General features: G+C 43.3%; 1 protein-coding gene across 1 annotated transcript; it reads left to right on the top strand.

Moving 5' to 3' along the window:
* The first annotated feature begins 739 nt into the window (after positions 1-739).
* On the top strand, positions 740-24,357 carry SRRM2 (serine/arginine repetitive matrix 2). Its single transcript, XM_089480070.1, has 15 exons — positions 740-1,214; positions 4,019-4,294; positions 5,704-5,808; positions 5,948-6,127; positions 7,150-7,227; positions 7,425-7,487; positions 7,899-7,925; positions 8,665-8,715; positions 8,801-8,890; positions 8,997-9,189; positions 9,310-14,246; positions 16,189-16,452; positions 20,699-20,824; positions 20,958-21,086; positions 23,256-24,357. Exons 2-15 carry the CDS (start codon positions 4,056-4,058, stop codon positions 23,263-23,265), a joined length of 6,492 nt encoding a protein of 2,163 aa, XP_089336196.1. The 5' UTR covers positions 740-1,214; positions 4,019-4,055; the 3' UTR covers positions 23,266-24,357.
* The last annotated feature ends 1,703 nt before the right edge of the window (positions 24,358-26,060 follow it).

Here is a 26,060-nt window from a genome sequence, read left to right as displayed (position 1 = left end):
TTAATTAGTATTTTATATTGCTGTCATTTTTATTTCTGTTTTATTTTTAAGGTAAGGAGGGGGGTTGGGGGTTATATATGTATTGGTTTTATATGTATTATGTATTTTATTGTTACTTTTGTGTTACTGTAGCAGGACATAAATAATAATAATAATTATATTAAACAAATAAATACATTTAGCGCTGTGTCAGGCCGGGAATTGTTATTATTCTAGAGGGACTTCTTGAAAAGCCCAAAGGGGAAGATTGACTATATATATATATATATATATACATATAAATATATTTATATATATTTATATTTTTATTATTATATTATATTATATAAATAAAATATATTTATATACATATATATATATATATATACACACACATACGTATAGTGTATCATAAAGGTGACTTTCAAATTTTATTGACCACAGAAAGAAAATAACCAATCTTCCCCTTTGGGCTTTAGAGGAAATACCTCTAGAATAATAATAATAATAATAATAATAATTCTTTGCTTGACACTGTGCTAAAGGGAAATGGTGATGACACCCGGTGCCTGCTGGGGATTGTAGTCCGCCCGCAGTAGCAATCTGAAGCGCTTGCAATGGCCCCGTGGAGGCAACTGAACTACTACTCCCAGCATGCTCCCCTGAAAGGCGCTGAGGCGAGAAAGAGAGAGCGATGTACGCCACAACACGTCTTTCTAGCGCGAGTTCTCGCGAGAGCTCCGCACCCCACCCCCTTGTGACTCTAATTCGGGAGCGCGCGGTGGCTGACGGGAGGCACGATCCTTTCGTTGCCCCCATTTTCCCCAACCCAACCAACCAACGCGTCCTTTGGCGTCCATTTTAGGTCGGGTGAGAACGAGAAGGAAGAACGGGAGAATAACAATTATAATTATATATATATATATATATATTTTAAAAAGATCGACTCGGGAGGAGAACCGAGATCAAAAAGGCTTTACAAAATGGCGGACGACCTTCGCGCTGCTGAAGAAGAAGAGCCCTTTCGGGAGTTGTAGTCTTTTGGGCTGTTATTCCGAGGCATCCGGGGCCTGGCTTCCTGAGGGAGAGGACTACGTTTCCCACAAAGCCTCGGGCGGAGCGAAGGGGTCGACGGGAAGGCTGAGGTGGAGGTGGGGGGGACGGCTTATGGCTATCCTCCCCTTTCGCCTTCAGTCTCTTCTTCGCCTGCGACGCGGCGGACGCTGCTGCGTCGGGTGAGGAAGGAGCGCGGACACGGCGGCCTCCCTCGGGGGCCTCAGGGAGGGAGCCAGGGCGGGGGACCAGGGCCTAGGCGGGGCGGGCCTGGGTTCTGCGGACCCCTGGGCTTATGGTGGAGGCTCTTCTGGCCTCGAGGAGGAGGGCGGCCGGTGAGAGCGGAGAGATGGGTTTAGAGCCAGGTTAAAAAGAGGGAGGTGGTTTAGGCCAGGCTTTTCAGGCGTGCGCCTAGGACTGCAACCTTCATGGGGAAGGAGGCTGGGAAGGTCTGGTGTGAGTGAAGAAGAGGTTAAATATACGTGTGTGTGTGTGTGTGATGGCTATCTATCTATCTATCTATATATGTACACACGCGAAATATATAAACAAACATGTTTGTAAGTGTATATGTATGATGGAAATATGTACACATACGCATATATGAAATGTATATTGAACATGTTTATATGCGTGTGTGATGGAAATATATATATATATATACACACACATACATACATATACATATATACACATATTCACACACACACATAAAATATATAAACAAACATGTTTGTATGTGTGTGTATATATGTATGATGGAAATATATATATATATATAGCATGTTTATATGTGTGTGTGTAATGGAAATATATACATACACACACACTTATATACATACATACACACACAGATATATATATATATATATATATATGTATATATATATATATAAACACACAAACATATGAAATATATATTAAAACACATGTTTGTATGTGTGTGAATATACAGAGAGAGAGAGAGAGAGAGAGACTCAGCCCTCCATGTCCTCAGAGCGTGTGGAAGGTAACACCAAGATAGGGAACATCTTCCTTCAAAGGGTAAGGAGAGAGATGATTTAGGTCAGCCTTTGAGGCATATTTATTTGGAAAGCTGGCTGGCTGAGCTTCCCCAGTCATTGGGCCTGAATTGGGAAGGAGGCTTGAAATGGTTGGTGTGAAGGGGTTAAATATATGTATGTGTGATGGAAATGTGTGTGTGTGTATGTATGTGTGTATATATATATATATACACACACACACACACACAAACACACACATATATGAAATGTATATTAAACAAACAAACATGTTTGTATGTGTATATGTATGTACACAGTCAGCCCTCCATGTCCACAGAGCATGTGCAAGTTAACACCAAGATAGGGATATATGTGTACACATTCTCTCCAGGCCCCCTCTTTTTCTTGGAGGTGGGTCAAAATGAGGTGGTTTTTAAAATCTGGGTGGGGAGGGAAGGCTCTTTTTTTCAGGCCATGGAGAGAGAGCCTGCTCAACACCTAGGGGACAGGTTCCTTCAAAGGCTAAGACACCTTAAAAGGATATGTAGCCCAAAGACGTTTTGAGGTGGCCTTTAGGGTATGGAGATTTGAGAGGATTTTTTAAGTCACTTAAGAAGAGAGAAGGTTTAGGCCAGTCTTTTCAGGTGTGTTTATTTGGAAGGCAGGCCGACTGAGCTTCCCAAGTCATTGTGCCTAGGACTGCAACCTTAGTGGGGAAGGAGGCTTGAAATGGCTGATGTGGCTAAATATATGTGTGTATGTCAGCCCTCCATGTCCACAGAGCATGTGCAAGTTAACACCAAGATAGGGATATATATATATATATATATATATATGTATAGGTGTGTACATATACACACACACACATACAGAGTAAGGGTAAGAAACCTTTCAAATGGTAAGAAATCTTAAGGGGGGGACCCAATTGTAGCCCCAGGGATGTTTTGAGGTGTGCTTTAAGTATGGAGATTGAGATTTTAAGCCAGGTAAGAAGAGAGGTGATTTAGGCCAGCCTTTTAGGCATATTTATCTGGAAGGCTGGCTGACTGAACTTCCAAGTCATTGTGCCTAGGACTGCAACGTTAGTGAAGAAGGAGACTTGAAATGGCCGGTGTGAAGAGGCTAAATATATGTGTGTGTGTAATATACACACGCACACACAGAGCCAGGCCTCCATGTCCACAGATTTTTGTTACCTATTGATTCAAACATTTATGATTTGAAAATATTTTTTAAATAAATGAATTCCAAAAGCAAACCTTGATTTTGCCACTTTATCTAAGGAATACCATCTTACCATGTCCTTGTCTATAATGGGACTTGAGCAGTCAAGGATTTTGGTATCCACGGGGAGGATGGGTCCTGGAACCAAATCCCAGCAGATGTCATCAGGCCATTTTATATATGAAGAGATTAGGAGAATAGTGGCTGAGGTACAAGGCTTTGTGGGATTTGCTGTCTTCAGAGCAGTGCTGTTCCATGGGTCGATGAACCGTCAGCTGTTGGTTCCTGGAGAGTTTCTAGGAAAGAAAGAAAGTTGTAGCTTGTGGACACAAATATGGTACTGGTCGGGGTTGGGGACAAAGGATTGCTTATACATCATATTAGATAGTGCTAGCAGCACTGTTCTAAGGGATAATGATCCTTTTTATTTATTTTGTTAAAATTGAGAGCAATTCTGAAGTGTTGGAGGCAGAGGCAAGGGCTGTGAGCTGAAAACCAAGTTTCTTTGGGATAGCTTATAGTGCTTGAGTTTTGGAATAATGTAATACTGGCGTAAGTTGGGGAGCACTGGCAGTCTAGGACAAAGGCTCCCAAGCTCTGGTTCTCCAGGTGTTTTGGACCACCATTCCCAGAAGCCTTAGTTACCTTGCCTAGTGGTCAAGGATTCTGGGAACTAAGTCTAAAACACTTTAGCGAAAGCTGGTAAAAGCTGACAATTGCTTCATTCCTGCCATTTGACATACTCCTTGTATTTTCAGGTATCAGAGGCACCAGTGGTGCTAGCCTGTGAGAGCCATGTACAATGGGATAGGACTCCCCACTCCCCGGGGCAGTGGCACTAACGGTTACGTGCAGCGCAACCTCTCGGCCGTGCGCCACAAGAAGGATCGCACTGACTACAAGTCAGAAGAAGAGTTGAGGAAGCTGGAGTCGTCTCTAGTTAAAAAACCCAACCAGGAGATCCTGGACCACGAGCGCAAGCGGAAAGTTGAGCTGAAATGTTTAGAGCTGGCTGAGCTCATGGAAGAGCAGGGGTAAGTGGTTACAGAACAGTAGAAGTGAAGGCATTTGTAACATAACCATAGGGGATGGATAGGAAGCTAAGTGGGAACAACAACTGATAACTAGGAATTGAAGGATGCTGAATGCAATGGAAGGTGGCTCACAAGATTTTGGAATATGGATGTGTGTGCCTGACATTCAGAATTGTTTTTGTTCAGCTGTTGGCCACTTTGATCTTCGCAGTGGTTTGCTTTATTTTATTAAATTATTCTGAACTGTAGTAGAATGAAGCCTTTAAACATGATAACTAAGATATACTGGATATATAAACATAAGGTTGTGGCAATGCCTGCATGCCCTCATTTTTGCTGATTTGACATCTTTTGATTTTAGTGCTGCATGCTCAAGTGTCCCTGCATAATGTTTAAAATACATATTTAGCATAACATTATTTATCTTTTCACTTATCTTTGAAACTTGCAGTGAAATATCTATCTAGTGGTATATGAATAACTCGCTTTTATAGGAACTGGAGGAATAGTTGAATTTAGAAAGTTAAATCTGATACATGATAAAAATAAAGGCCATTTTTTTTTTCTTTTAACATAGGCGGGATACAAACCGCCATAAAGTACGCGCTCCGCGCGTACTAGGGTTAGGAAGGGCCGTATTAGGGTTAGGAAGGTTCTTACCTTCCTGACAGCCCTTCCTCCCAGTACGCGCGGAGCGCGTACTTTTTTGCGGTGCCCATCCACATGGGCGCCGCCATGTTGACGTACTGGACGCTGTGCGTCCAGACGTGTCGCGGCGGAAGTGACGTCGCGAGGACGCACTCCACCCCTCGCAGCGCCACTTCCGCGTTCCAAAAAGGAGCGGCATTTCGCCGCTCCTTTTTTGCTGCGCAGGGAAGCCTCGCGGTCTGGCAGCTGGGGCTTCCCTACGCAGCGAATGGCGGCGGCGGGAAAACGGCCCCTTGAGGGCCGTTTGTATCCCGCCATAGTGGAAAATAATACTACATGTAGCAGTACTATCTATGCTATGCATTTATGTAGCACAGCCATTCTAGTTCTATTGCTCTATATTCCCAGCCACCTGGTGTTGTACTTTAAAATATTGAATAAAGTACTATAGCTGTAATCTTAGAATAACTCTGTGAGTCGGGTTAGCATTCCTGTAATGCAGGTGTGGGAGGTGAAAGCTGTAAGAACAGGGACTTACTGAAGGCTCATAGCAAGGAGAAGGCTTGAAGTAACGCCTTTTTGGTTTGCATTTTATTTATATCTACTGTGGTTTGATAGATTAAAAACTATTAGCATGGTGCAAGGTGAATTTTTGTGTCTATTACAGTTTATACATTTTGGAAACATTTTGTAGTAGCTCATAAAAGCAGGAGTAAGTTCTGTTTCGATTCGATCTGCTAAATCTCGTGTATACAACCTAGGTATGGAGAAGGGGAGATCCAGGAAAAAGTAACCACCTTTCGGATGATGCTTCTTGAGAAGGATGTAGCAATGGTCAAGGAAGGGGAACAGCAGCAGAAGTCAACGTAAGTAAAGCTTGGTTGTGATGTAGTACGCTACCTCTGCAATGTTTGTTGTTTCTCAGCTCCTCCCATATTCTTCCCCTCAGATTCCTCTCACAGTTGCCCATTCCTCTCTCTGATCACTGCTACTGTTCTTCTCCAGTGTCACAGAGACTCATCAGTTGGCTGAAGCCAATGAGAAGAAAAATGAAAGGCTTCGAGCTGCTTTTGGTATTAGCGACAACTATGTTGACGGCAGCTCTTTTGACCCCAACCGCAGGGCCAAGGAGGCAGCATCAGCTGCTGCAGCCAAGCAACAGCAGGAGCAGCAAAAACAGTACAGGTAGGTTAGGATCCCTACTGAGAGGAAGTGAGTGGGTTGGAATGGGCAGACAGATGTACTGTATTTTCTGGCATGTAAGACTACTTTTTAACCCAGGAAAATCTCAAAAGTTGGGGGTCGTCTTATGCTCCGGGTGTCGTCTTATAGGGCCGGTGCTGAAACTTCTGAGCCGGAATGGAGAATCTGCGGTCGCTACATATAGTGAGGGGAGCTCAAAAACAGCCGCGGCTGCATCCCCACCATATGTGACGATTGTATGAAAGCAGCTACTGCTTTGATAGTCTTGAAGAAAGGGAGGTCTGGGCAGGCAGGGAGAGCTGACAAATCCAAGCAGGCTTTGTATACAACAAGGTTTCCTGCTAAGTACCTGCATGTCATTTGAATTAAAATTACCATATTGAAATCAAATCTGATGTTTTTTTAATTTTTATTTGGTGTGCGTTGGAAGAGGGGTAGTCTTATACGATGAGTATATCCCAAACGCTATATTTTAACTGGAAAAGTTGGGGGTCATCTTATACGCCCAGTCGTTTTATACGCCAGAAAATACGGTAGTTGTGTCTAGCTCAGCAGAGAAAGAGGTGGAACCATTTTTAATTAAGAGGCAATATTTTTACATTTTATTTTAGTTTATAAACATAATGCATAGTTTTTTCTAAAAGTTTTCAAAGTGTAACAAACATAGAAAATATCATCTAGAGATGGTAACACATGAAAATAATTTTCTAGTTTATATTACCTTAGGAAATCTTTGCCTAAATCAAATGGTTGACTTACCAAATTCCCATTGATCCAGTGGGTCTAGTCAAGTTGACTTAGGCCATTTCTGTAAGAACTGTGATTCTGTGGTTTTGTCATATACTCAGTCAGCTTTATTTTGCTTTTGTATCTATGGGTCTGAGGGGACCATTCTCATCTGCCAGCTTAGCTGCTTGATTAGGAGGAGGAATGAAGGAAAAACTTGCATTTAGAAACTTCTTGTTGGGAAGTTGCTCCTTAACTACACATCTTTATTTCCCCAGTCTTGTCAAAGAGTCCAGCAGCTCTCGATCACCATCTCCAAAACAGAAAAAGAAGAAAAAGAAGAAAGACCGAGGCAGGTGGGTGGGAGAGCCAGAACACCTTGGTGTTCCCTCTGCAGAACCCTGAAATGGGGTGCAGAGATTACAGGGGGAAGAGTATTGGTTGGGCAGGAGGTATGTATTAGACAGGGAAGAAGGCAAGGGAGTTTGGATGTATAGGCCCAAAATTGTCTCTTTGAGATATGTTCCAAGTCCCTTTTTGTTATTCTTTCAAGGTCTGAGAGCCGGTCACCTTCTCGAAGAGAGAGGAAGAAGAGTTCAAAGAAAAAGAAACACAGGTAAGGGACTGTACTGGGAAAAAGCATGCTGGCTTCTGGTGATGGTTGGGGCTCACTTCAGGCTGTTTGGCACTTGAATTGATGGTTATCTTAAAGTAAATGTATTTTAAAACAGATTTTTTGGCTTTCTGAGATAAACTTCTCTTTGTGAAAAGAAAGTTCAATTGTGGTTAGGAACACCAAATTTTTAGGGTCAGTTCTTTCTTTCCCTGTATATTGCAGACTTCTTTATTATTTTTGTGTGTAAGCAACATGAAGTGGGGTAATGGGAAGTCCATGCTTCTACTTCACTAGCAATTTGGCACATTGTTTTTGCCAAACCAGTGTTGTTTCTAGGCACCTCCTCACATTTCTTTTTTATTTGACCACAAGCTTTAGTGTGGAAAAACCTTGTTTCTTTTTTTTTTCCAGGTCAGAGTCAAAGAAAAGGAAGCACAGGTGAGTGGTGGTAGTAAACCATTTTTGAATACTTTTTGATATAAAATTGCAGTTTTTACTTTGTTTACTTAGATTGTCAATCATTATATAAGTATGTAGAGAGATCTTGTAGCACCTTTGAGATTAACTGAAAGAAAGAAATTGGCAGCATGAGCTTTCATAGACTTAAGTCTACTTCCTCAAATGCATTTGGTGGAGTGGAAAGCCTGGGGCAGTCATTATATGCCATTAGTGTGTGAGAATGTCACCACTTCATTTCCCTACACAAAGAATTTTGAATTTGACATTCTCACACACTAATGGCAAATATACATATGTCCCTGGCTTTCTGCTCCACCAAATGCATCTGAGGAAGTAGATTTAAGCCTACGAAAGCTCATGCTGCCAACTTTTTTCTTTCAGTTACTCTCAAATGTGGTGCAGGATCTCTTTACATACTGATTGTACATACTTAACACAGCTGTATCTTTGAAATTGTTATATAAGTTATAGTGAACTGAGTTCTTTAAGGATATCTAAGCTGCTTAGCTGAGTGGTGCCATGCATGTAGTTTTACTATATTACTTCAAAGATTATGCTGTTGATCTTGTGAATTTGGAACCATTTCAGGGGCAAGCTCTTCTATATTGCTCTAAGGGTGGCATGATTCTGCCATAGACACTAGAAACTAAGGGAGGAAACACTGTATATAAAGCATTTCATTATTTCAGAATGGTTCAAAGCAAAAAATTTTTCTTAGGTCTCCAAGTCCCAAGAGCAAGCACAAATCTAAGGAAAAGAAACGCAAGAGGTAAAGTAATTTATTCCATCTGCAATATAGATCACTTCTTGCTGAGGCCTTGCAAAGTTCCGCTATGTTTCTAACTGTCTCTTAGGTCCACTAGTGAATCTGCTTCTCAGAAAGGCCGTCGGGAGCGCTCGTCTTCTGCAGATCGTTCTTCATCTTCAGATGCTTCCCGCAGCAGGTATGTGTTGCTATGCACATCCAAGAGCTTATAACTAGATATCAAGTTTTGGTCGGAGTCTTGAAGATAATCTTGGTTTTAAGCCTCTGTTACCTGTTATTTACAGGTCAGGCAGCATCACTACCCAGAAACGAGCCACCTTAAGACGTCAGAGCAAGTCTCCATCAGCACCTTTGCGGAAACAAGAAGAAAGTGAAGTGGTTTCAAAGAGTCTGCCAGAGAGAGAACGTTCATCTTCTGCTGAACCTGCCCGGCGGGGCAGGAGTACAAGTCCTCGAGAAAGCAGAGAAAAACGGGAGGTAAGGACTTGTAATCTAGTGATTTAGAAAATGGTGGCCTAACTCTAGTGGAAGTTGTTTGTACTTGTATGGGAGAGGCCATGGAGTCTAAGCAGTTATTTTTGTATTTTAACTGTTCAGAAAACATCATCCAAGCATTCTCCATTGTGTGAGACCCGCCAACGATCAACCAGTCCTTTATCTCTTGCCAAAGAGAAGGAAAGAGATAAGGAGAAAAAGTCTGCTCGGCATGGGGATCGAAAATCTACCCCCTCATTTGAACGGGATTCAAGGCTCAAGCATTGCTCCCCAGGGTCAAATGATCATCCTTGGGAAAAAGTCTCAGGGCACAAGCGCCCTTCCTCTAAGGAGAGCAGGTCTCCTACCTGTGCCTCCCCACCACCTAAGAAACAAGCAGAAGATCATAATGGGACTCCTCCACCATCCAAGGCTAAGGTGTCCCTTGACCAGAAGGAGCAACCAGTAGCTTCCTCATCTTCTCCTGCTTCTAAGACAAATGAGGCCAAGACAAAGAAGGTCTCTCAGGATGCTTCATCCCGGCGCTCCCGCTCTCCATCAGAAAGTGGTAGCTGTTCTTCCTCTTCCTCTTCTTCTCCTTCACCAGCAAGAAAGCCAGCCCAAGTTTCTCGTAGCTCTTCCCCAGAGGAGGCCCGCAAAAGACAAGACAAAGAGAAAGCCTCTACCCAGAGAGAGCGGTTGAGCTCATCCCCTGAAGTTTCCCGCTCTGGGAACAAACAATCTTCCAAGACCACATCTCGACGTGAACCATCAGGCTCACCTCCACCGAAGAGCACCAGGTCAAGAGCCAGCCGCAGAGACAAGTCTCTTTCACCAACACCCATTGCTCGCAGAGGTAGGTCACGGTCTCGCACCCCACCTAAAAGAGGCAGATCACGCACACCTCCAAGGAGGGGAAGATCTCGATCTATACAAAGACGTGCCCGATCCCGCTCACGGACTCCTCTGAGAAGGGCCCATTCTCGCAGTCCACGGTGGCGTGGCCGATCAAGAACACCCCAGCGGTGGGGAAGGTCACGGTCACGTACGCCTCCCAGATGGGGACGATCTCGTACACCTCAGAGGCGTGGCTGGTCGCGTTCTAGAACTCCCCAAAGGCATGGTTGGTCTAGAAGCAGAACTAGTGGGAGATGGGGGAGGTCAAGAACCCCACCCAGAAGAGGGAGATCGGGCTCACGAACTCCACCAAGAAGAGGCCGGTCTAGATCTAGGACGCCACCCAGACGAGCACGGTCTCGATCCAGGACTCAGTCTAGAAGAGGCAGATCTAGAACCAGAACCCCTCCCAGAAGAGGGAGATCAAGCTCATCACCAAGAAGAGAGAAGTCTCTGATTTCAGCTAGGCGAAGCAGGTCTGTATCATCTTCAGGCCGGAAAGCCTCTAGAATTTCTTCAAGGAGAAGTCGCTCTGACTCTTTCTCCAGAACAAGAGACAGGTCCAGAAAACCACTGAGACGTAGCCGTTCAGGATCATCACCTGAATCAAGAAGCAGGTTGCGTGTGTCTCCCAGGCGGAGTCGATCTGGTTCTGTGCCAAAGGCAAAAAAGAAATCCCAGTTGTCTCCTAGAAGAAGTCGTTCAGGCTCTTCTCCAAGGTCTAGGAAGAAAAAGTCAAGAACACCTCCACGGCGCAGTCGTTCTAGTTCTTCTCCAAGGTTGAAAAAGAAGTCAAGATTATCCCCAAGGCGGAGTAGGTCTCGTTCTTTTCCAACACCAAAGCAGAAATCTAGATCACCTCCCCGACGTAGCCGATCCAGGACACCTCCAGTACTCAAAAATAAACCCAGAATGTCCCCAAGGAGCAGATCTGGTTCATCTCCAAGACCCATAAAGAAAACTGATGTTTCATCAGTGGCTGAAGAGAAGTCCAAGATGCCTTCTAGAAGAAGTCGATCTGGTTCATCTCCAGCACTGAGGAGGAAATCTAACTCTCCTGTGAGAGATAACAGGTCTGGGTCCCCTTCAGATGTGGAGGAAAGATTGCCAAGAAGACGAAACAGATCTCAGTCTTCTCCAGAAACAAAAACAAAGCCAAGGTCAGGGTCATCCCTGGGAATGAAGAAAGAATTAAGTTCATCCCCAAGACAAAGCCGATCTAGTTCCTCTCAGTCATCAACAAAGGAAAACTCCTTATCTCCCTCAAGACGAGCAGCCTCGCCAGAACCAAAGTCTACATCTCCATCGCAGGGAAGCAGATCTGGAAGGCCTCTAGCAATAAAAGAAAAACCTCGATCACCACACGTAAGGCAGAGCAAGTCTGGATCACCTCCAGCTTTGAGAGAAAAGTCTGTTTCTCCTCCAAGACAAACTTCATCTGGATCTTCCTCGGAATTGAAGAAGAAATCCAGTCCTCCACTGGAGAAATGCAAACCCGACTCCTCAGAGTTGAAGAAAGCCAGATCGCCACCAAGGCGAAGGAGGTCTGGCTCTTCACCATTGATAAAAGAACAGTCTAAATCGCCTCCCAGGAGCAAGTCCAGATATTCTCCTGATGCAAAGAAATCTACATCACCTTTGAAGCAGGTCAAATCTGGCATTTCCCCTCCAGCAGTGAAAGAGAAGTCTAAGTCACCTTCCAAGAGAAGTGGATCCAGATCATCTCCTGAACTGAATGGCAAATCTAAATCTTCTCCAAAGCAAAATAAATTTGAAGAAGTGAAAGCAAAATCAAAGTCACCTCCAAGGCACAACAAATCTGGTTCCTTGGCAGTAATGGAGAGCGTTACTTCACCATGCCAGAAGAGTAAATCAAATTCATCTCTCTCTGGGAAAGAGAAATCACAATCTCCCACAAGGCAAGACCAGCCAGGGACGCCACCAGGACTGAAAAAGTCAGAGATTCCATTGAGGCGAAGTAGATCTGGGTCATCCTCCTCATCTTCGTCCTCGTCCTCTTCCTCATCCTCCTCTTCGTCTTCATCATCATCGTCGTCATCATCTGCAGAGGATGACAAATCACAGTCACCCCCCAAATTGAGCCGGTCTGCAGCCATGTCAGTCAATAAAAGCAAATCTACACTTTCCCCAGTGCACAGCTGGTCAGATTCCTCTCCAGAACCAGAGAATGGCATATCTGTAGCAGTTGCAAAGCACAATAGGCCTACAGGTTCTCCAGAAGCAAGAGAAACTTCAAGAACTCAAATGATCGGGCCTAGATCACCTTTGGAGAGGAGAGACACAATGAGAGATGAACCTCGGAGAAGCAGATCAGGATCATATCCTGGACTTAAGGAAAAGCCAAGAAGCCAGTCTAGTGACAGCAGTTCGGACTCATCCCGAGAACGGAAAGAAAAATCTCCAAGCCAATCTGTGTCACCAGTGAGACCTGTAAAATCAAGGACACCCCCAAAACGCCGAACTTCAAGGTCACCAGTTAGACCTAGAGCAAAATCCAGAACTCCACCAAAACGTGACCGGTCTGGATCACCAGCAAAACCCAGAGTAAAGTCCAGAACACCCTCAAGACGACGTAGGTCTGGGTCATCTCCACGGCCCCGAATGAAGTCTAGAACTCCACCAAGGCGACATAGGTCTGGATCATCCCCAAGGCCCCGAATGAAGTCCAGAACACCACCTCGCCGTCACTATAGATCTGGATCATCTCCGAGACCCAGAATGAAATCAAGAACCCCTCCCCGAAGGCGCAGGTCTGGGTCATCTCCACGACCTAGAGAGAAATCTAGGACACCAGTTACAAGAAGGCGGAGATCTGTATCACCACTGAGCCCGAGACGGAAATCTCGCACACCTCTGAGGCGTGGAAGATCCAGATCACGCTCCAGAGAGAAGTCAGACACCAGCATGTACCCACATAGGTCTAAGTCATCATCCCAATGTGATAGAACAAGAAGCGCCTTGCGACGGGGAAGATCTCGCTCCCCATCACAGAGGAGCCGCTCCCGTTCACTCTCCAAGAAACGAGACAAATCCAGGGGGTTGCTACGGAGGGAAAGGTCCATTTCATCTCCAGGCCGAAGTGGCTCAAGGTCTCCTCGGCAGGACAAAAGCCACTTCAAGTGGAAGGGTGAGCACTCTGTCTCCTCACCACGCAGGGCTAATTCCCGATCACCAGCACGGAGAGAGATGTCAAGGCTGTCCCCACAGCAGTCTTCTGCCAGTCGGAATGCATCCCGTTCCCCACCAAGGCTAGATGCTTCGCGTGTCACAGTGGCCTACAAAGGCACCGGGACCAGAGGATCTCCTGATTTTCAGTCATCTCCTGTGAGGAAGCATTCCAGGTCAGGCTCCCGGGAAATCTGCACCTCTCCAGGGAGGAAATCCCGCTCCCCTCCTGTGTTGGAGAGATACCCTAAGGCTGACAGCCAGGAGAAGTCATCCTCCTCCTCTCTGTGGCACAGCAGAAGCAACACTGCCATTCCTCATACTTCAACTCCACCTCAGGAAGACTCTTCCAAACCCCAAAAGGCCCTCTCTCCTACACCATCCATGTTACGTGAGTCTCCTGCAGTTTTGAAGAATGGTAGTTCCACAACTCTAAAAGATATCCCAAAAGAAAAGAGTCAGACCATACAGTCTGCCCTTGTTAGGGATGATGCAGTTACTGGTACTCCTCTTTTATCAGGGAGAAGCAGTTCTCATGCAGGCTCCCCTTCTCCAGTTAAAGCTAGGTCACCATCCCCTCCCTCCTCTGCTTCCTCCAGTCCCTTGCCAGCCCTGGTTTCTGTGTTAGTTCCAGTTCCAAAAGAAGAAGAATCTGTAGCTGAAGGAAATGTAGTGGAAAGGCCCGAAGGCCACCTTCCAACACTAGAGGCTGAGCCACAGTTAGCTTCCAATACCATGGAGATGGATGCCAGGAGCAATTGTTCCACAGCCCCACAACTGGCTCTCCCCTCTCCACCACCTTCAGTCCCCTCAAAGGCAAAGAGAAGTTCATCTGCTTCATCCACCTCTTCTTCATCATCGTCCTCCTCTTCGTCGTCGTCCTCATCTTCTGATTCTGACTCCGAATCCAGCTCATCTGAATCAAGCCCTCATGATCAGCCAACAAAAGATGTCGAGGCCGAGACTGAACTGAAAAAGTAAGAGCCTGGCTTTCTTTCTCCCCCTCAAGCAGCCACTATTTATTGCCTACATCCCATTGCCACTGGAATCTTGCTTCTAGGTCATGTGTCCTGCTACATTTCCCTTCCTGTCCCTGGCCTACAGTATTTTGTTATCCTAGCCCCCTGAATTGGATAGTACTGTAGTATGCTTCCCTCTTGAAACACAATCTTGTAACATCTTGAAAAAAAATCACATTTAATTTGCTTTTAAAATATTTTGAGACCCCAGAGACATTGTTTTGCAAGAGTACAAGACAAGCACAAGCCATGACTATCTTCCTAGCATTGCTGTGCTTATCAAACATTTGTGGTGGGGCAAAAGAACCTAGTTCTTAGTTGAGACATAAACCAGCTTTTTAAATAAGACCACAGAAGTCACTAAGAAGCCAGTACACCATGTGTTTCTTTGCTGACTTTGAGTCGGGGTGCGTTTTTTCCTCTTTGGTGGCTTGCAAGTGGGATGGTGGAACAGTGATAGTGCATTCTGTCCTTCCTTTTGGTATCAGATAGAATTTCTTGTCATCTCCAGCAATCAGGCAGTCTTTTAACTAGAGTATCATAAAACAAATAAGGCACAACATGATTAGTATAGTTGTACTGACTGAGAGATTTGTGACAGCAAAACTACTGATAACATAATGTATTTTTCAGAATGAATGCTCACTGTGCTTACCTTACATGATTTTTTGTGGGTTTTTTGGGCTATGTGGCCATGTTCTAGAAATTTTTCTTCCTGACGTTTCGCCAGCATCTGTGGCTGGCATCTTCAGAGAAGATTCTCTGAAGATGCCAGCCACAGATGCTGGCGAAACATCAGGAAGAAAAATTTCTAGAACATGGCCACATAGCCCGAACCCCCCCCAAAAAAAACCATGGAGGCCAGCCATGAAAGCCTTCGACTTACCTTATATGCTTTTCAAGCTGCAGAAGTTGCACTTCATTTTTACAGGTTTTTTTTGTTTTGCCTACTGCTTTTGGTTTTCCCCTCTTCTTTTATGCAGGAAATTTAACAAAGGAAAACCACTTTTCATAGACTAAGGTGCCACAAAGTGTCACATGAGGTCTCTGTATTTTCTGTAATGGGTTTAACATACCTCATTGAAATGCTTCTGTCACAGTCTTTTTAAATGCTGCAGTTGTGGCTTTTGTCCACCAGAGGCCACCCTGCTTTCACTTTACTAAGTATTAGCAGGAAGCCCACTACAGAATTGCTCTGTGTCTCTCAAGTACCATTGTCAGGCTTCATGCAGTTGGTTTGTTTCATCAAAGCCTCTGTGGTATGTCTGGATGCAGAGTTCTCTTGCAGAATATATTTTCTAATTGCTGTATTTGCATTTAACAGTTTTAAGTACCATCTGTAAATTTATTCCCCCAGATCCCAGTTCATTGTATTTAGATAATTGGGATAAGGTTTGGGGTGGTAGAGGAAGAAGGGAAAATTGGCAAGAGCTGAGGAGGTGGCAGGAGGCTGACCACTGGAATCCTTGCTCAGAATAATCCCAAATTTTGAATTGTTAACAGGTGCTAGAGACTCTCTTAAGACACAGTCTTAGTGGCAGGATTGCTGCTTCTCCTCAGTTTGTTTATATGCTGGTCTAAAAATGCCTGAAGTCTTCCACTTCCTGTATTTCTTTTCTACAGCAGCAACCCGAGTAGTGGGAAGACTTGAGATTTTTTTTTGTTACTGTGAGAGAAGCAGCAAAAGTTATGCTGATGAGAGGAACTTTGAAGTAAGACTAAGTTGACCAGTTTTCAAGGCTTTTTAACTTAACCGTCATCTCTTGAAATTTGTGTGTCCTTATTTTTTAAACTAAGAACCTTGCATTACCAAACCAAGACCTCTTCTTATTCTTTGTGATACATCTACCTTGCATGTGTGAGCTTGATAATATCTCTTCTATCCTCTCCTGCACCCTAGGCCACCAAGCCCAGTGCTGAAGGAGAGTAATCATGATGAGCGGCCTCCAGAAGTTGGCAAGCATAAGCGCCATTCTCGGAGCTCCAGTAGTTCCAGCAGTAGCTCTTCTTCTTCTTCCTCCTCCTCCTCCTCTTCCTCCTCCTCATCATCTTCAGCCTCTTCTTCTTCCTCCTCCTCATCATCCTCATCATCACCTCCTAAGACTGGCTCCCAGGCACCAGCCAAGGTGGTCCCCAAAAAGAAGCCCTCTCCAGAGAAGAGGAAGTAAGTATTTGGTTACTGGGGATGAGAGATGGTCTGTTATTAAAAACTGAAGACATTCTTTATTGGCCATGTTTCTCTTGAGTTCCATAGCCTGAGGGGAAATCAGCCCTTTCTGTCTGAACACCAACAGGGTCTATCTTCTGGCAAGCCCACTGAGCGCTTTGAGTGACCACTGGCACCATATGTCCAGTGCAAATGTTTTAAAGACCTTGGCAGCTTAAGAATACTATCAAACACCCAAAACTGTTAGGGTAAAGGAAAAGCTTTATGGAACTAATTTCTTTTTTTTTTGGGGGGGGGGGGGACACAGTGGTGTTAACATGAGATTCTACTAGAAAGGCTTTACTAAGACCATAATTGTGTAGAAAGGTAAGCCAAATCACTTGCTGAGAGAAGCTGAATCCTGAGCCCTATATCTGTTAACAGAGGTTAAGGAAGCTTGTATTTGCTGGCTGGACAGTAAAACAAAATGAACTTGTGTGTGATGGCTTTATTCTTTAAGAAGCTCATTGACTTTTCAGTACAAGGTAATTTGTGCATTCGAACAAACTCGGCTCAAGTTTTACTTGGTGGCTGGCATCCTTTTACTGGTTTACTATGATATAAATCCAATGTATACCATCAAAACTCACTTTGATGATCACTGAGGAGTTCAGAATTCTGTACTTGACAGCACAGTGACCCAACTTCTCCCTAGTTGACATTTTCTCTGCTGCAGTGCCCCCCCCCCCCCATGGCTATGTCCTGGCTGAGGGGGAGAGCAGGGGAATAGCGAAGAAGCATCCAGCTGCTTCCGTATAACCAGATGCAGAGCAACAGGTATCTTCTGGGACTTCCTGCAGTCCTCTGGAGATCCCAGAGGGTGGTGTTGCTGCTGTGTGTCCAGCTGTAGGAAATAGTTGACACCTCTCTGTCACTTCTCTCACTCTCCCCAGATCTGGAAATAGGTGGGTTGTAGGAACTACAGCAGAGAAAAGATGAGAGTGTTGTTGTTGTTGTTATTTGGATGTTTTGATGGGAAGACATATTGTTCAATATTTTAAGAGGGATTAGCAAATTGTGAGGTATTTCTTCTAGCCAGTCTAGTCTTTCTGTAATATTGCTGTATTTTCAAAAGTAAAAAAGTGAGATTGGTTGGGAAGTCAGACCTTATATGCAGACCAGTGTCAATAACAGGAGATATGTTTATAAAAATATTTATAACCCACTCTGTACAGACAAAAGGCACTTTAGAACAATGAAGAGAATGTAAAGCAATTTGACATAGTCTAATATATATGAAATAGTTAAAGCAGCTTAAAATATACTTACATAAATTCAACCCTACTTATAAAAATACTAGCTACATCATTACTCCTTAGACTCTAAGGGCTTGTAAAGTTGGAGCCAAATAGCTGTACTGAATTGGGTCTCCAAGGGAAGGGCATTCCACAACTGAGGTACTACAACAGAAAAGTCCTTCTCCTATGTCTCCCATTGGTGGTACATAGAATAGAGGCCATCCAGCCGATCTTACATTCAGGCAGATGTATATAGGAGGAGTCACTCCTGTTGAAGCCATTTCGGGCATTAAATGCCATTACCAGCACCTTCCATTCAGAACGAAAGCTATTTTATAGGGATTTACACTCAATAGGTAGGAGTGTAGGCATCTTATAGGAGTGTAGACTCAGTATTATATACAGTTTACAACAGTTTTTCTCAACCATTTTACCATGAAGGAATCCTCAAAATAATTATCAAGTCTCAGGAACTCATAACTCTTAAAATTTATTATTTATACAGCTTTAAAAAAGTCTCTTTTTCAGTCACGATCTCTCGTGGGACTCCCATGTCAGCTTCTCACAGAACCCTGGGGTTCCAGGGGACACTAGTTTTTAATTGAAAAACCTTGATCATAGCATTTCTGTCTGGGTACAAATACTTAAAAAAAGGTAATCAAAATAATCACCATGAGAAAATATTTTAGCTTTCCAGTTTGCATTTAATTTCATATCTTAACTAAATATGTGTCCTGTAGTCCACTTAGGTCTTAGCCTAATGCTAATGGAAGTTTTTTATGTCCATGTAGAGGAGACTTTGAGCCAGCATGGTGTAGTGGTTTGAGCATTAGACTATAACTCTAGAGCCCAGGGTTTGAATCCCTGCTCAGTCATAGAAACCCACTGGGTGACCATGGATAAGTCACATGCTCTCAGCCTCAGGTAGGCTATGACAAACCCCCTTTGAATAAACCTTGCTGAGAAAACCACATTACAGGATTGCTGTATGTTGGAAAGGAGTTGAAGGCATACAAGACCATAAGTCCTTGTGTACCTCAGGTTCTTTCTGACTTATGACAACCCTATAATGGTTTTCTTGGCAAGATTTTTTAAAAGGCAAGGTTTGTTCCAACTGTGCAGTTTAGAGCTTGAGTTTTCACCCTTAAAAGCAAATGTAAGTTTTTACAATTAAGTTGGATGAAAGGAGCAGGCAGAAACAGGACTATTGAAAGTTCTTTGGCATCTAAAGATTCAGGGTAACACTAAGGGAGTCTGGCTCAGTCTTGTGTTGATTAAGTATATCCACTGGCTGTAGCACATTTACTTGATTGTATGCAATCTGCAGATTTGTTTACTGGAACACAGCAGTCCAGCTAGTATAGCATTTACTTTAAACACAAAACTTAAAAGTAAAGTAATGGAAATGTCTTCAACTCCACACCTACATGTATAAGAGAACATAGTTCCATATCAATATGCAAAGGGAATTTGTAGCACCTTTTGTTACTAAGTGTGCAAAAGAAGTTGTAGCATAAGCTTTTATAGACTTGGTTTACTTCATCAGATGGATAGATCTGAGGAAGTACACCAAGACTGCAAAAGCTTACGCTACAGCTTTCTCTCGGTTAGTCTCAAATGTGCTACAAGATCCCTTTGCATTCTGATATTCCAGGCTAACATAGCTATTTCTCTCAATAGTTTCATATGTTAAGGCCATGACTGAACAAAATGAGAGAAAGGAGATGGAGGTTTTGCCTCTTGCTACAACTGGAACCAAATGGGAGAAATTCCAAATTGAAAGGGGGGCGGGGGGCAGGAACTGAAAAAAGAAACATCAAAAAGAAACATTTACAAAAGAAAAAGAACCATAGAAATGATAGATTTGTATCTTTATTTAGTCATTTTAAAAGAATACCTGGATTGTAACTTAATTTTTTATTGCAGTTCTGAAAATGTATGTTAATGTTCCTTCAGTTGAATTTAAGCTTTTATATAATTTTTAATGTAATAACTAGAAGAAAAAAATACTTTGACAGTTGTCATTGTTAAGACCAGGGCATTTGCATCTTTCAAAGGTTGAAGGGAATAAATTCTGTCTTCGTGACCCTCTGAGGGCCACACAGACTGGCAAAAAAAAAAAATGTCAAAATACATAAACAAAAGATTGGAAGTGGTCCAGAGGACCAACTTTTGCAATTAAAAAGCAGGCATTTTTTCAGAAGGTGAATTCACCAACTGACTTGGAGGCATTCAGGATTTTAAGTTCTTCTTTTCTTAGGAGAAAGGGAATACAGGAGAGTGGATATTGTCTACTGTAAAAGAGCCTGGCTTTGAGATTGTTTGCATCTTGCTGAAATTTATGATGCAATTTCAAAACAGATGTTGGGGTTTTTTTTCAGTGTTGAAAGTAGCTCATACTGAAGCTCCTGTCTTGAAAAAAATGCATTTTGGCACTTGCATAGTAAGACCTTTATTTAATGAAATAGTACCTTTGAATTTTTAATCTTGTGGTTATTTTTGATTAGGGGGAAAGGAAACTCGGGAAAATGAGAAATAATGTTTGGATGGCAACCCCATCTGCTTTAAAGATGTCCTCTGCCAAGCCTAGAAGAGCTGAGGTAGGGCTGAAAAGTGGCAAAATTGGTTTACAGTAGGTGTGGGGGCCTTTTAGTAAAAACATTTTTTAGTTTTTAAAAAATTGGCGAGCTAGGGAGGTATAGCAGAAGGTTGGGGTTTTTCAAGGTCTTTCCAGAGGGCCCCAAAAACTTGAGCTGACAAAAAACAAAATTATTCTGGATGCTGCACTTGGGGCTACTGGTTTCTGAACATGAAATATATTCCCAGGCTAATGAAATGTGGATCTTCCTCTCTTGTCCAATAGTTTATTGCAGAGCACCTGTGTAATTTCTACGGTTGAAGGGTCTTCTCTTCTCATGTCAGATTGTGGTGAATGTCATTTAACTATCCTTTCTCTCTGCATCTAGGTCACGCAGCCCCCGGAAACCTATTGACTCATTGCGTGATTCGCGTTCCCTCAGTTACTCTCCAGCAGAACGGCGTCGAGCTTCACCTCCAGTGCAGCCACCCCTGGCTTCAAGGGAACGACGCAGGTAAGTATCTTAATCCAATTTGGTTCACTTTTATGTGGAGACTGTGTGATTGGTAGGTCTGCTTGAAAAGTAACTGCGAGAATGTTTGGTATGGGGATCTGGTTCAACTTTCTGCCTTCGTTTTTTTATCCAGGGATAGGTCCAGGGACAGGTCTAGGGACAGATCCATGCAGAGAAACAGACGAAGCATCAGCAGGTCTCCAGGACGGAAACGGCGACGCAAATCCCCTAGCCCCCGAGTCCCCCGCCGCAGAACTTCAAGGTAGTGTGTGCTTGTGGCTTGCTTGTATTAAATTTTTCTCACAAAGTACTCAGTGAGGCTCATCACACACAACATATCATGAAAATTAAAAATGCAGAAGCAAACTGTTATTAGAGAGCAGCCATTTTTAGGTCTCACTTTCGATGAATGTTGGATGGAATTTGTCAGACCAAGGGTTGCAAAGTACATTTTGAAAATGACATTTCCAGTGTCCTTTTTGTGTGGCTCCCATGGGGCTCCCCTAATCACTCTTCCTGTCTCAAGGAGAAAATTCCACTCAGAAATGTTTTTTCCTTTTTCTGGAAGCCTCCGGAAGTGGCAGGTTTTGTATTGAGGGAAGGGTCTCCCAAACCCGAACAGGAAATAGCCACCCCCAATCATTTTCTTTTATGTTGAGTGAGTTATGGACATGGTGTGTTCCTTATTGGGTGCTGGGGATGAAAATCTGACCCCCAGGCCCTTCAGACACAATATGCTCTTCAGTTCTCAGAGGGTAGGTCTAATGATTTTCAGTTACAGGAGGGTAGATTTTGATATAACAGTAGAAGCAACCTCTTGACAGTGGAAGCAGTTTGGCAGTAGAAACAATTGCCTAGAGAGATGGTGAGGGCGCCTTCTGGACAGCTGCCTGCTGGGGATGCTTTAACTGGAGATCCTGTGTTGACCAAGGGATTGGATTCAGTGACCCATAGAGACTCTGTGATTCAGCATTCTTACTGTCCTTGGAGATTCAGATCTAAGGGATCATTAAATGGTCTGAAATCATGTGGTGCAGCTGTATTTTTCTTTTGAAGTGAAGCAAGTCTTGTCCTGTAACGGTTTGGATGTGATATTGGGTGCGTTCCCTATTGAACTTGCTTTGATGCTTGTTAGTTAATCTGTCTTCTCAAGGAGAGGGGCCATGGATTAGATCCTCTTCCATACATAAAAGTACTGTATGGGGTAACATTTATTGTATTGATGCCTTACTTTCAAGACAGTGAGGATTCTCAGAACAGTTTCTGATAAAACCTCATACATTGGTAAAATGCTTTATAAATAAATGGCAGTCCGTTTTGACAGTTTGCTTTGGTCCCTGGCTGGCATACTCCACAGAAGATGGTGTGTAGCGACTTGAAAATAGACTTGGGAACTGACTGATAGAAGCAGCACGTCTGTTGATCTGGCTGTATGGAGATTGTGGATGACCTTTCCCTTGCTGTGTTCCTCAATTACTTGCAGATGCTTTAGGGTGTTGAAACTTCTCCAGTTGGCTTGTTGCACTTTTTTCTCCATCACTGGTTCAGTCCTATAAATATCCCAGTGACCAGCTTACTTTAAGATAAGCAATTTATGTGTGTGAATTATAAGGATTATTATATTATATGTATTAGATGCTGTTTGAGAGCCAGTGTGACATAGTGGTTTGAGCGTTGGACTGTGACTCTGGAGCCCAGGGTTTGATTCCCAGTTCAGCCATGTAAACCCACTGGGTGACCTTGAGCAATTCACACTCTCTCAGCCTCAGGAGAAGGCAAGGGCAAACCATCTCTGAGCAAATCTTGCCAAGAAAACCCCATGATAGGTTCGCCTTAGGGTTGCCATAAGTCAGAAACGATTTGAAGGCACACAATAAACAACAAAACTTGATAAGAAATGTTTGCAAGCATATCTATGTAACAGAGAAAATCTGCTGGACTTTTCCCCTTCCCCACTGCCATTCCCTTCTTTTGTGTCTTGCGCAGTGGTTAAATGCCTGTACTGCAGCCATTCACTCAAAACCACAAGGTTGCGAGTTCAAGACCAGCAAAAGGGCCCAAGCTCGACTCAGGCTTGCATCCTTCCGAGGTCGCTAAAATGAGTACCCAGACTGTTGGGGGCAAATTAGCTTACTTGATAATTAGCTTACTTGCTGTTCACCGCTATGATCTTTGGAATAGTGGTATATAAATAAAACAAATTATTAATTATTATTATTGCCTCTTTAGACTGTAATCCTGAGGGCAGGGAAATGTCTAATTAACAATTTGTAAGCCGCTCTAATAGTCTTTTGGCTGAAGAGGGGTGGTAATAATAATAATAATAATAATAATAATAATAATTATTATTATTATTATTATTATTATATGTTTCTGGGCTGGTGCAAAACCTGCTTTTAACTGTTTCTTCTTCTTTTTTTAATCTCTTCAGGTCCCCCTAAGCTTCTTGGAGCATCTGGAAAGCCCTTGCCCATGCAACCACAGACTGCACCACCCAGCCTCCCACAGTGCTGTCCCAGGTGGGAGCCCCCTGCCTTCTGATGCCCATTGGAAACCAGTGTGTTTGTGTGGGAGGAGAGGGGGGCTCTTCATTTGCCATTGGCTTTTTATTCTCATTAGTTTTTTTTCCTTCACTGTCCCTGTCTTTATTGCCCATCATTTGTCGGCAGCTACATTCCCCTCCTCCCTGGACATTTCTGCTCAGCACCCACCAGGATTCGCTGCCTCTACGCTCCTCCTCGTCCGACAGTTGGTGACATTCATTTGATTTCCCCCCCTCTCCTGTGAGCGTTTTTTTCTGTGCGTTTTACAGCTAAAAATACTTTACTTCTGTGTTTCGAGAGAGGGGTCTTCTTTTCGTTGATTTAGACATAAAAGGTTTTAAAAAAAGAAAACACAAAAAGGGGGTGGTTGGGTGGGGAGTAGGGAGATATGTGAGCTAATCTGTTTGATTTAGTGTTTCTCAGGCACACCTGTCCAAAATGGCAGAGGGCTGTAGGGAAAAAAACCCCAGAAGGAGTGCATGTTGCATTAGAGATCTCTCAGAGTTCAATGGGGTGAGTTGGGGGGGAGGGCTGGGCCAGAAGTAGGCCTCCCTCTGTAGCCTGCAGGCAAAGTTTTTTGTTTTTATTTTTGTTTTTGAGAAGGGAAAGGGTTTTTTTTTCAGTAGCCTGCTGCACTGGAATTGGCTTTAGATGGTAACAAAATTGAGAATCAGACCATTCCTAACCCCCAAAACAAACGGATTTTAATGTGCTGTGCTCTTTTTTCCTTTTCATCCCTCCCTCAAAGCAGACTCTTTCATATTGATCAGCTGAGCCAGGTCAGGAGGGGTCAAGAATAGGGACTGGAAATTGGGCAGTCAGTTATTTTATGGGGGAAAGTGATGGAGATTTTGCTGGAAAGAACTGAGAAACCCTAAATCAGGGAGGGGTGGGAACAGAAGTTTCTTCATATTTCTTAAAAGCATTTAATTTTTTTTGATATGTACAGCAAGGAGATTTTTTCTGTCAAATAAAAAATTACGAAATCCAGTCACTGTTGTTCCCTGAGACTTTTATCTGTGCCTTTTCTGGGGTATCATCAAAGGAGAACTCCAGTTATGTATGGATGGTTTTGTTCTCCTTTTTCCTGCCACACGGCTCTTTGTCTATGAGCATTTATGTTGGAGCTTTAATCATAAAGCACTCTCCAGAGGATGGAAACTGAAGTCCTCAGTTGCTCCTTAGTTATTTCTAAAATCACACCACTGTTGGTTCAAGGAAAAGTGAATGTTTTAAACTACACTGCCCTTCCTAAAGATTGGAGGTAGCATAAAGATAAACATACTATTTTATAATGCATACATGATCCACACCTCCCCCTATGTCAGCTTAGTCCAGCCAACTAACCAAGCAGAGAAAGGGCCATCTTAATCTTCCTAGGAGCTCCTAAGCATTGATTTGAGTTGATATTTTGCAAAAGGGAAAGGAAGGAAGAAAGAGAAAAACTTGCAACAGAAAAGTATCCATTTTGTCCCTTTCAGTTGTTGAGGAAGGAGACCTGTGACAGCAAACCTTGGTTGAAATTTGTAATTGATATTGCTAGGGAAGGGGAAGCCCAGTAGTTCTAAAATGGGAGTGGGTCAAATTACAGCCTTGTGATGTTAGACTACAACTCCCAACAGCCGTAACCAGTGGTGAGGAATACTAGGAGTTGTATTTGAGAGGGCTGCATTTTGCCAATCACTAATTTAAAAAGAAGAAATCAAACCATCCTGACATTGCTTTGGAGGTTTGGGCCATTCGATTAAGGACTACCAATATAAATCTGCAACAAGATCTTGGATGTGACTGACCAAAGTGGGACTCTTCATATTCTCACTGAGTATGAGTAAGAGAAATGCTTTGGTTCTGATGTGGAAAAAAATCAAGATGTTTTCTCCCCCTTCTGGTTTCAAATTCTGTACTGTCGTAATGTCTAACTATGTTGCAAGCTTTCAGTAATATTGGTGCTGCTGAAAAGGTTATAAACTTAGGCCTGAAATAGACAGGTGGACAGGGTGGCTTCAGGCTGCTCCAGAGGCTTGCCATTTACATGATGCATGCTCCTGGAAGCTGCCACGGGGTCACGCTGAGGCGGTCTAAGGTGGCCCAAATCTGACTCCAAAAAGAGCATATCTTTTTTGCTCCTATTTGTGGCCCCGGGTTGATTGGGCTCGGAGCGGCCCACTCCTTCCTGCCTGTCTGTTCTGCCCCTTACTCTCCTTGCAAGTGCATTACATTTGATTTGGTTCCCTTTTTACCAAAGTACTTATACCCCACTTTCTGCAGTGAGGTACCTTCTCTTCTCCTTGCCCACTTCTTCAATTTGAAGGGACTGAATACTTCAGGATTCTTGAGTGTCATTTGTGGGGTTGGGAAGAGGAGGAGAAAAAAAAGCCTAGACATATCTAGTTCCCACCTGTCATGCTTAGTAATAGTGATTAGAATCTGTTATGGCCCGTGTTACTTGTTTTATGGTGCCTGCTTTTGTTTTATAAATGTTCATGTGTTTCTTGCAAGTGGAACTCCCCAAATTGACCATAAACTTGTGCTACCTTACGGTTAAGACTGATTCTGTTGTCAGCCTCTTCCCCATTGTTTTCAATTTGGCTTTTTTTGTACCAGACATTCCATTTGTCATCTTGTCCACCTTGTCTTGTCTTGGTTCTTAGTAAGTTCTTAGAATGCTCCTAGGTTTGCTTGCTTGTACGTTT

Source organism: Sceloporus occidentalis, unplaced genomic scaffold (genome assembly GCF_023333645.1).
Source record: "Sceloporus occidentalis isolate IW3139 unplaced genomic scaffold, rSceOcc1.0.p SCAF_14, whole genome shotgun sequence".
Taxonomy (NCBI): domain Eukaryota; kingdom Metazoa; phylum Chordata; class Lepidosauria; order Squamata; family Phrynosomatidae; genus Sceloporus; species Sceloporus occidentalis.
This window is presented reverse-complemented; position numbering and strand designations above follow the sequence as displayed.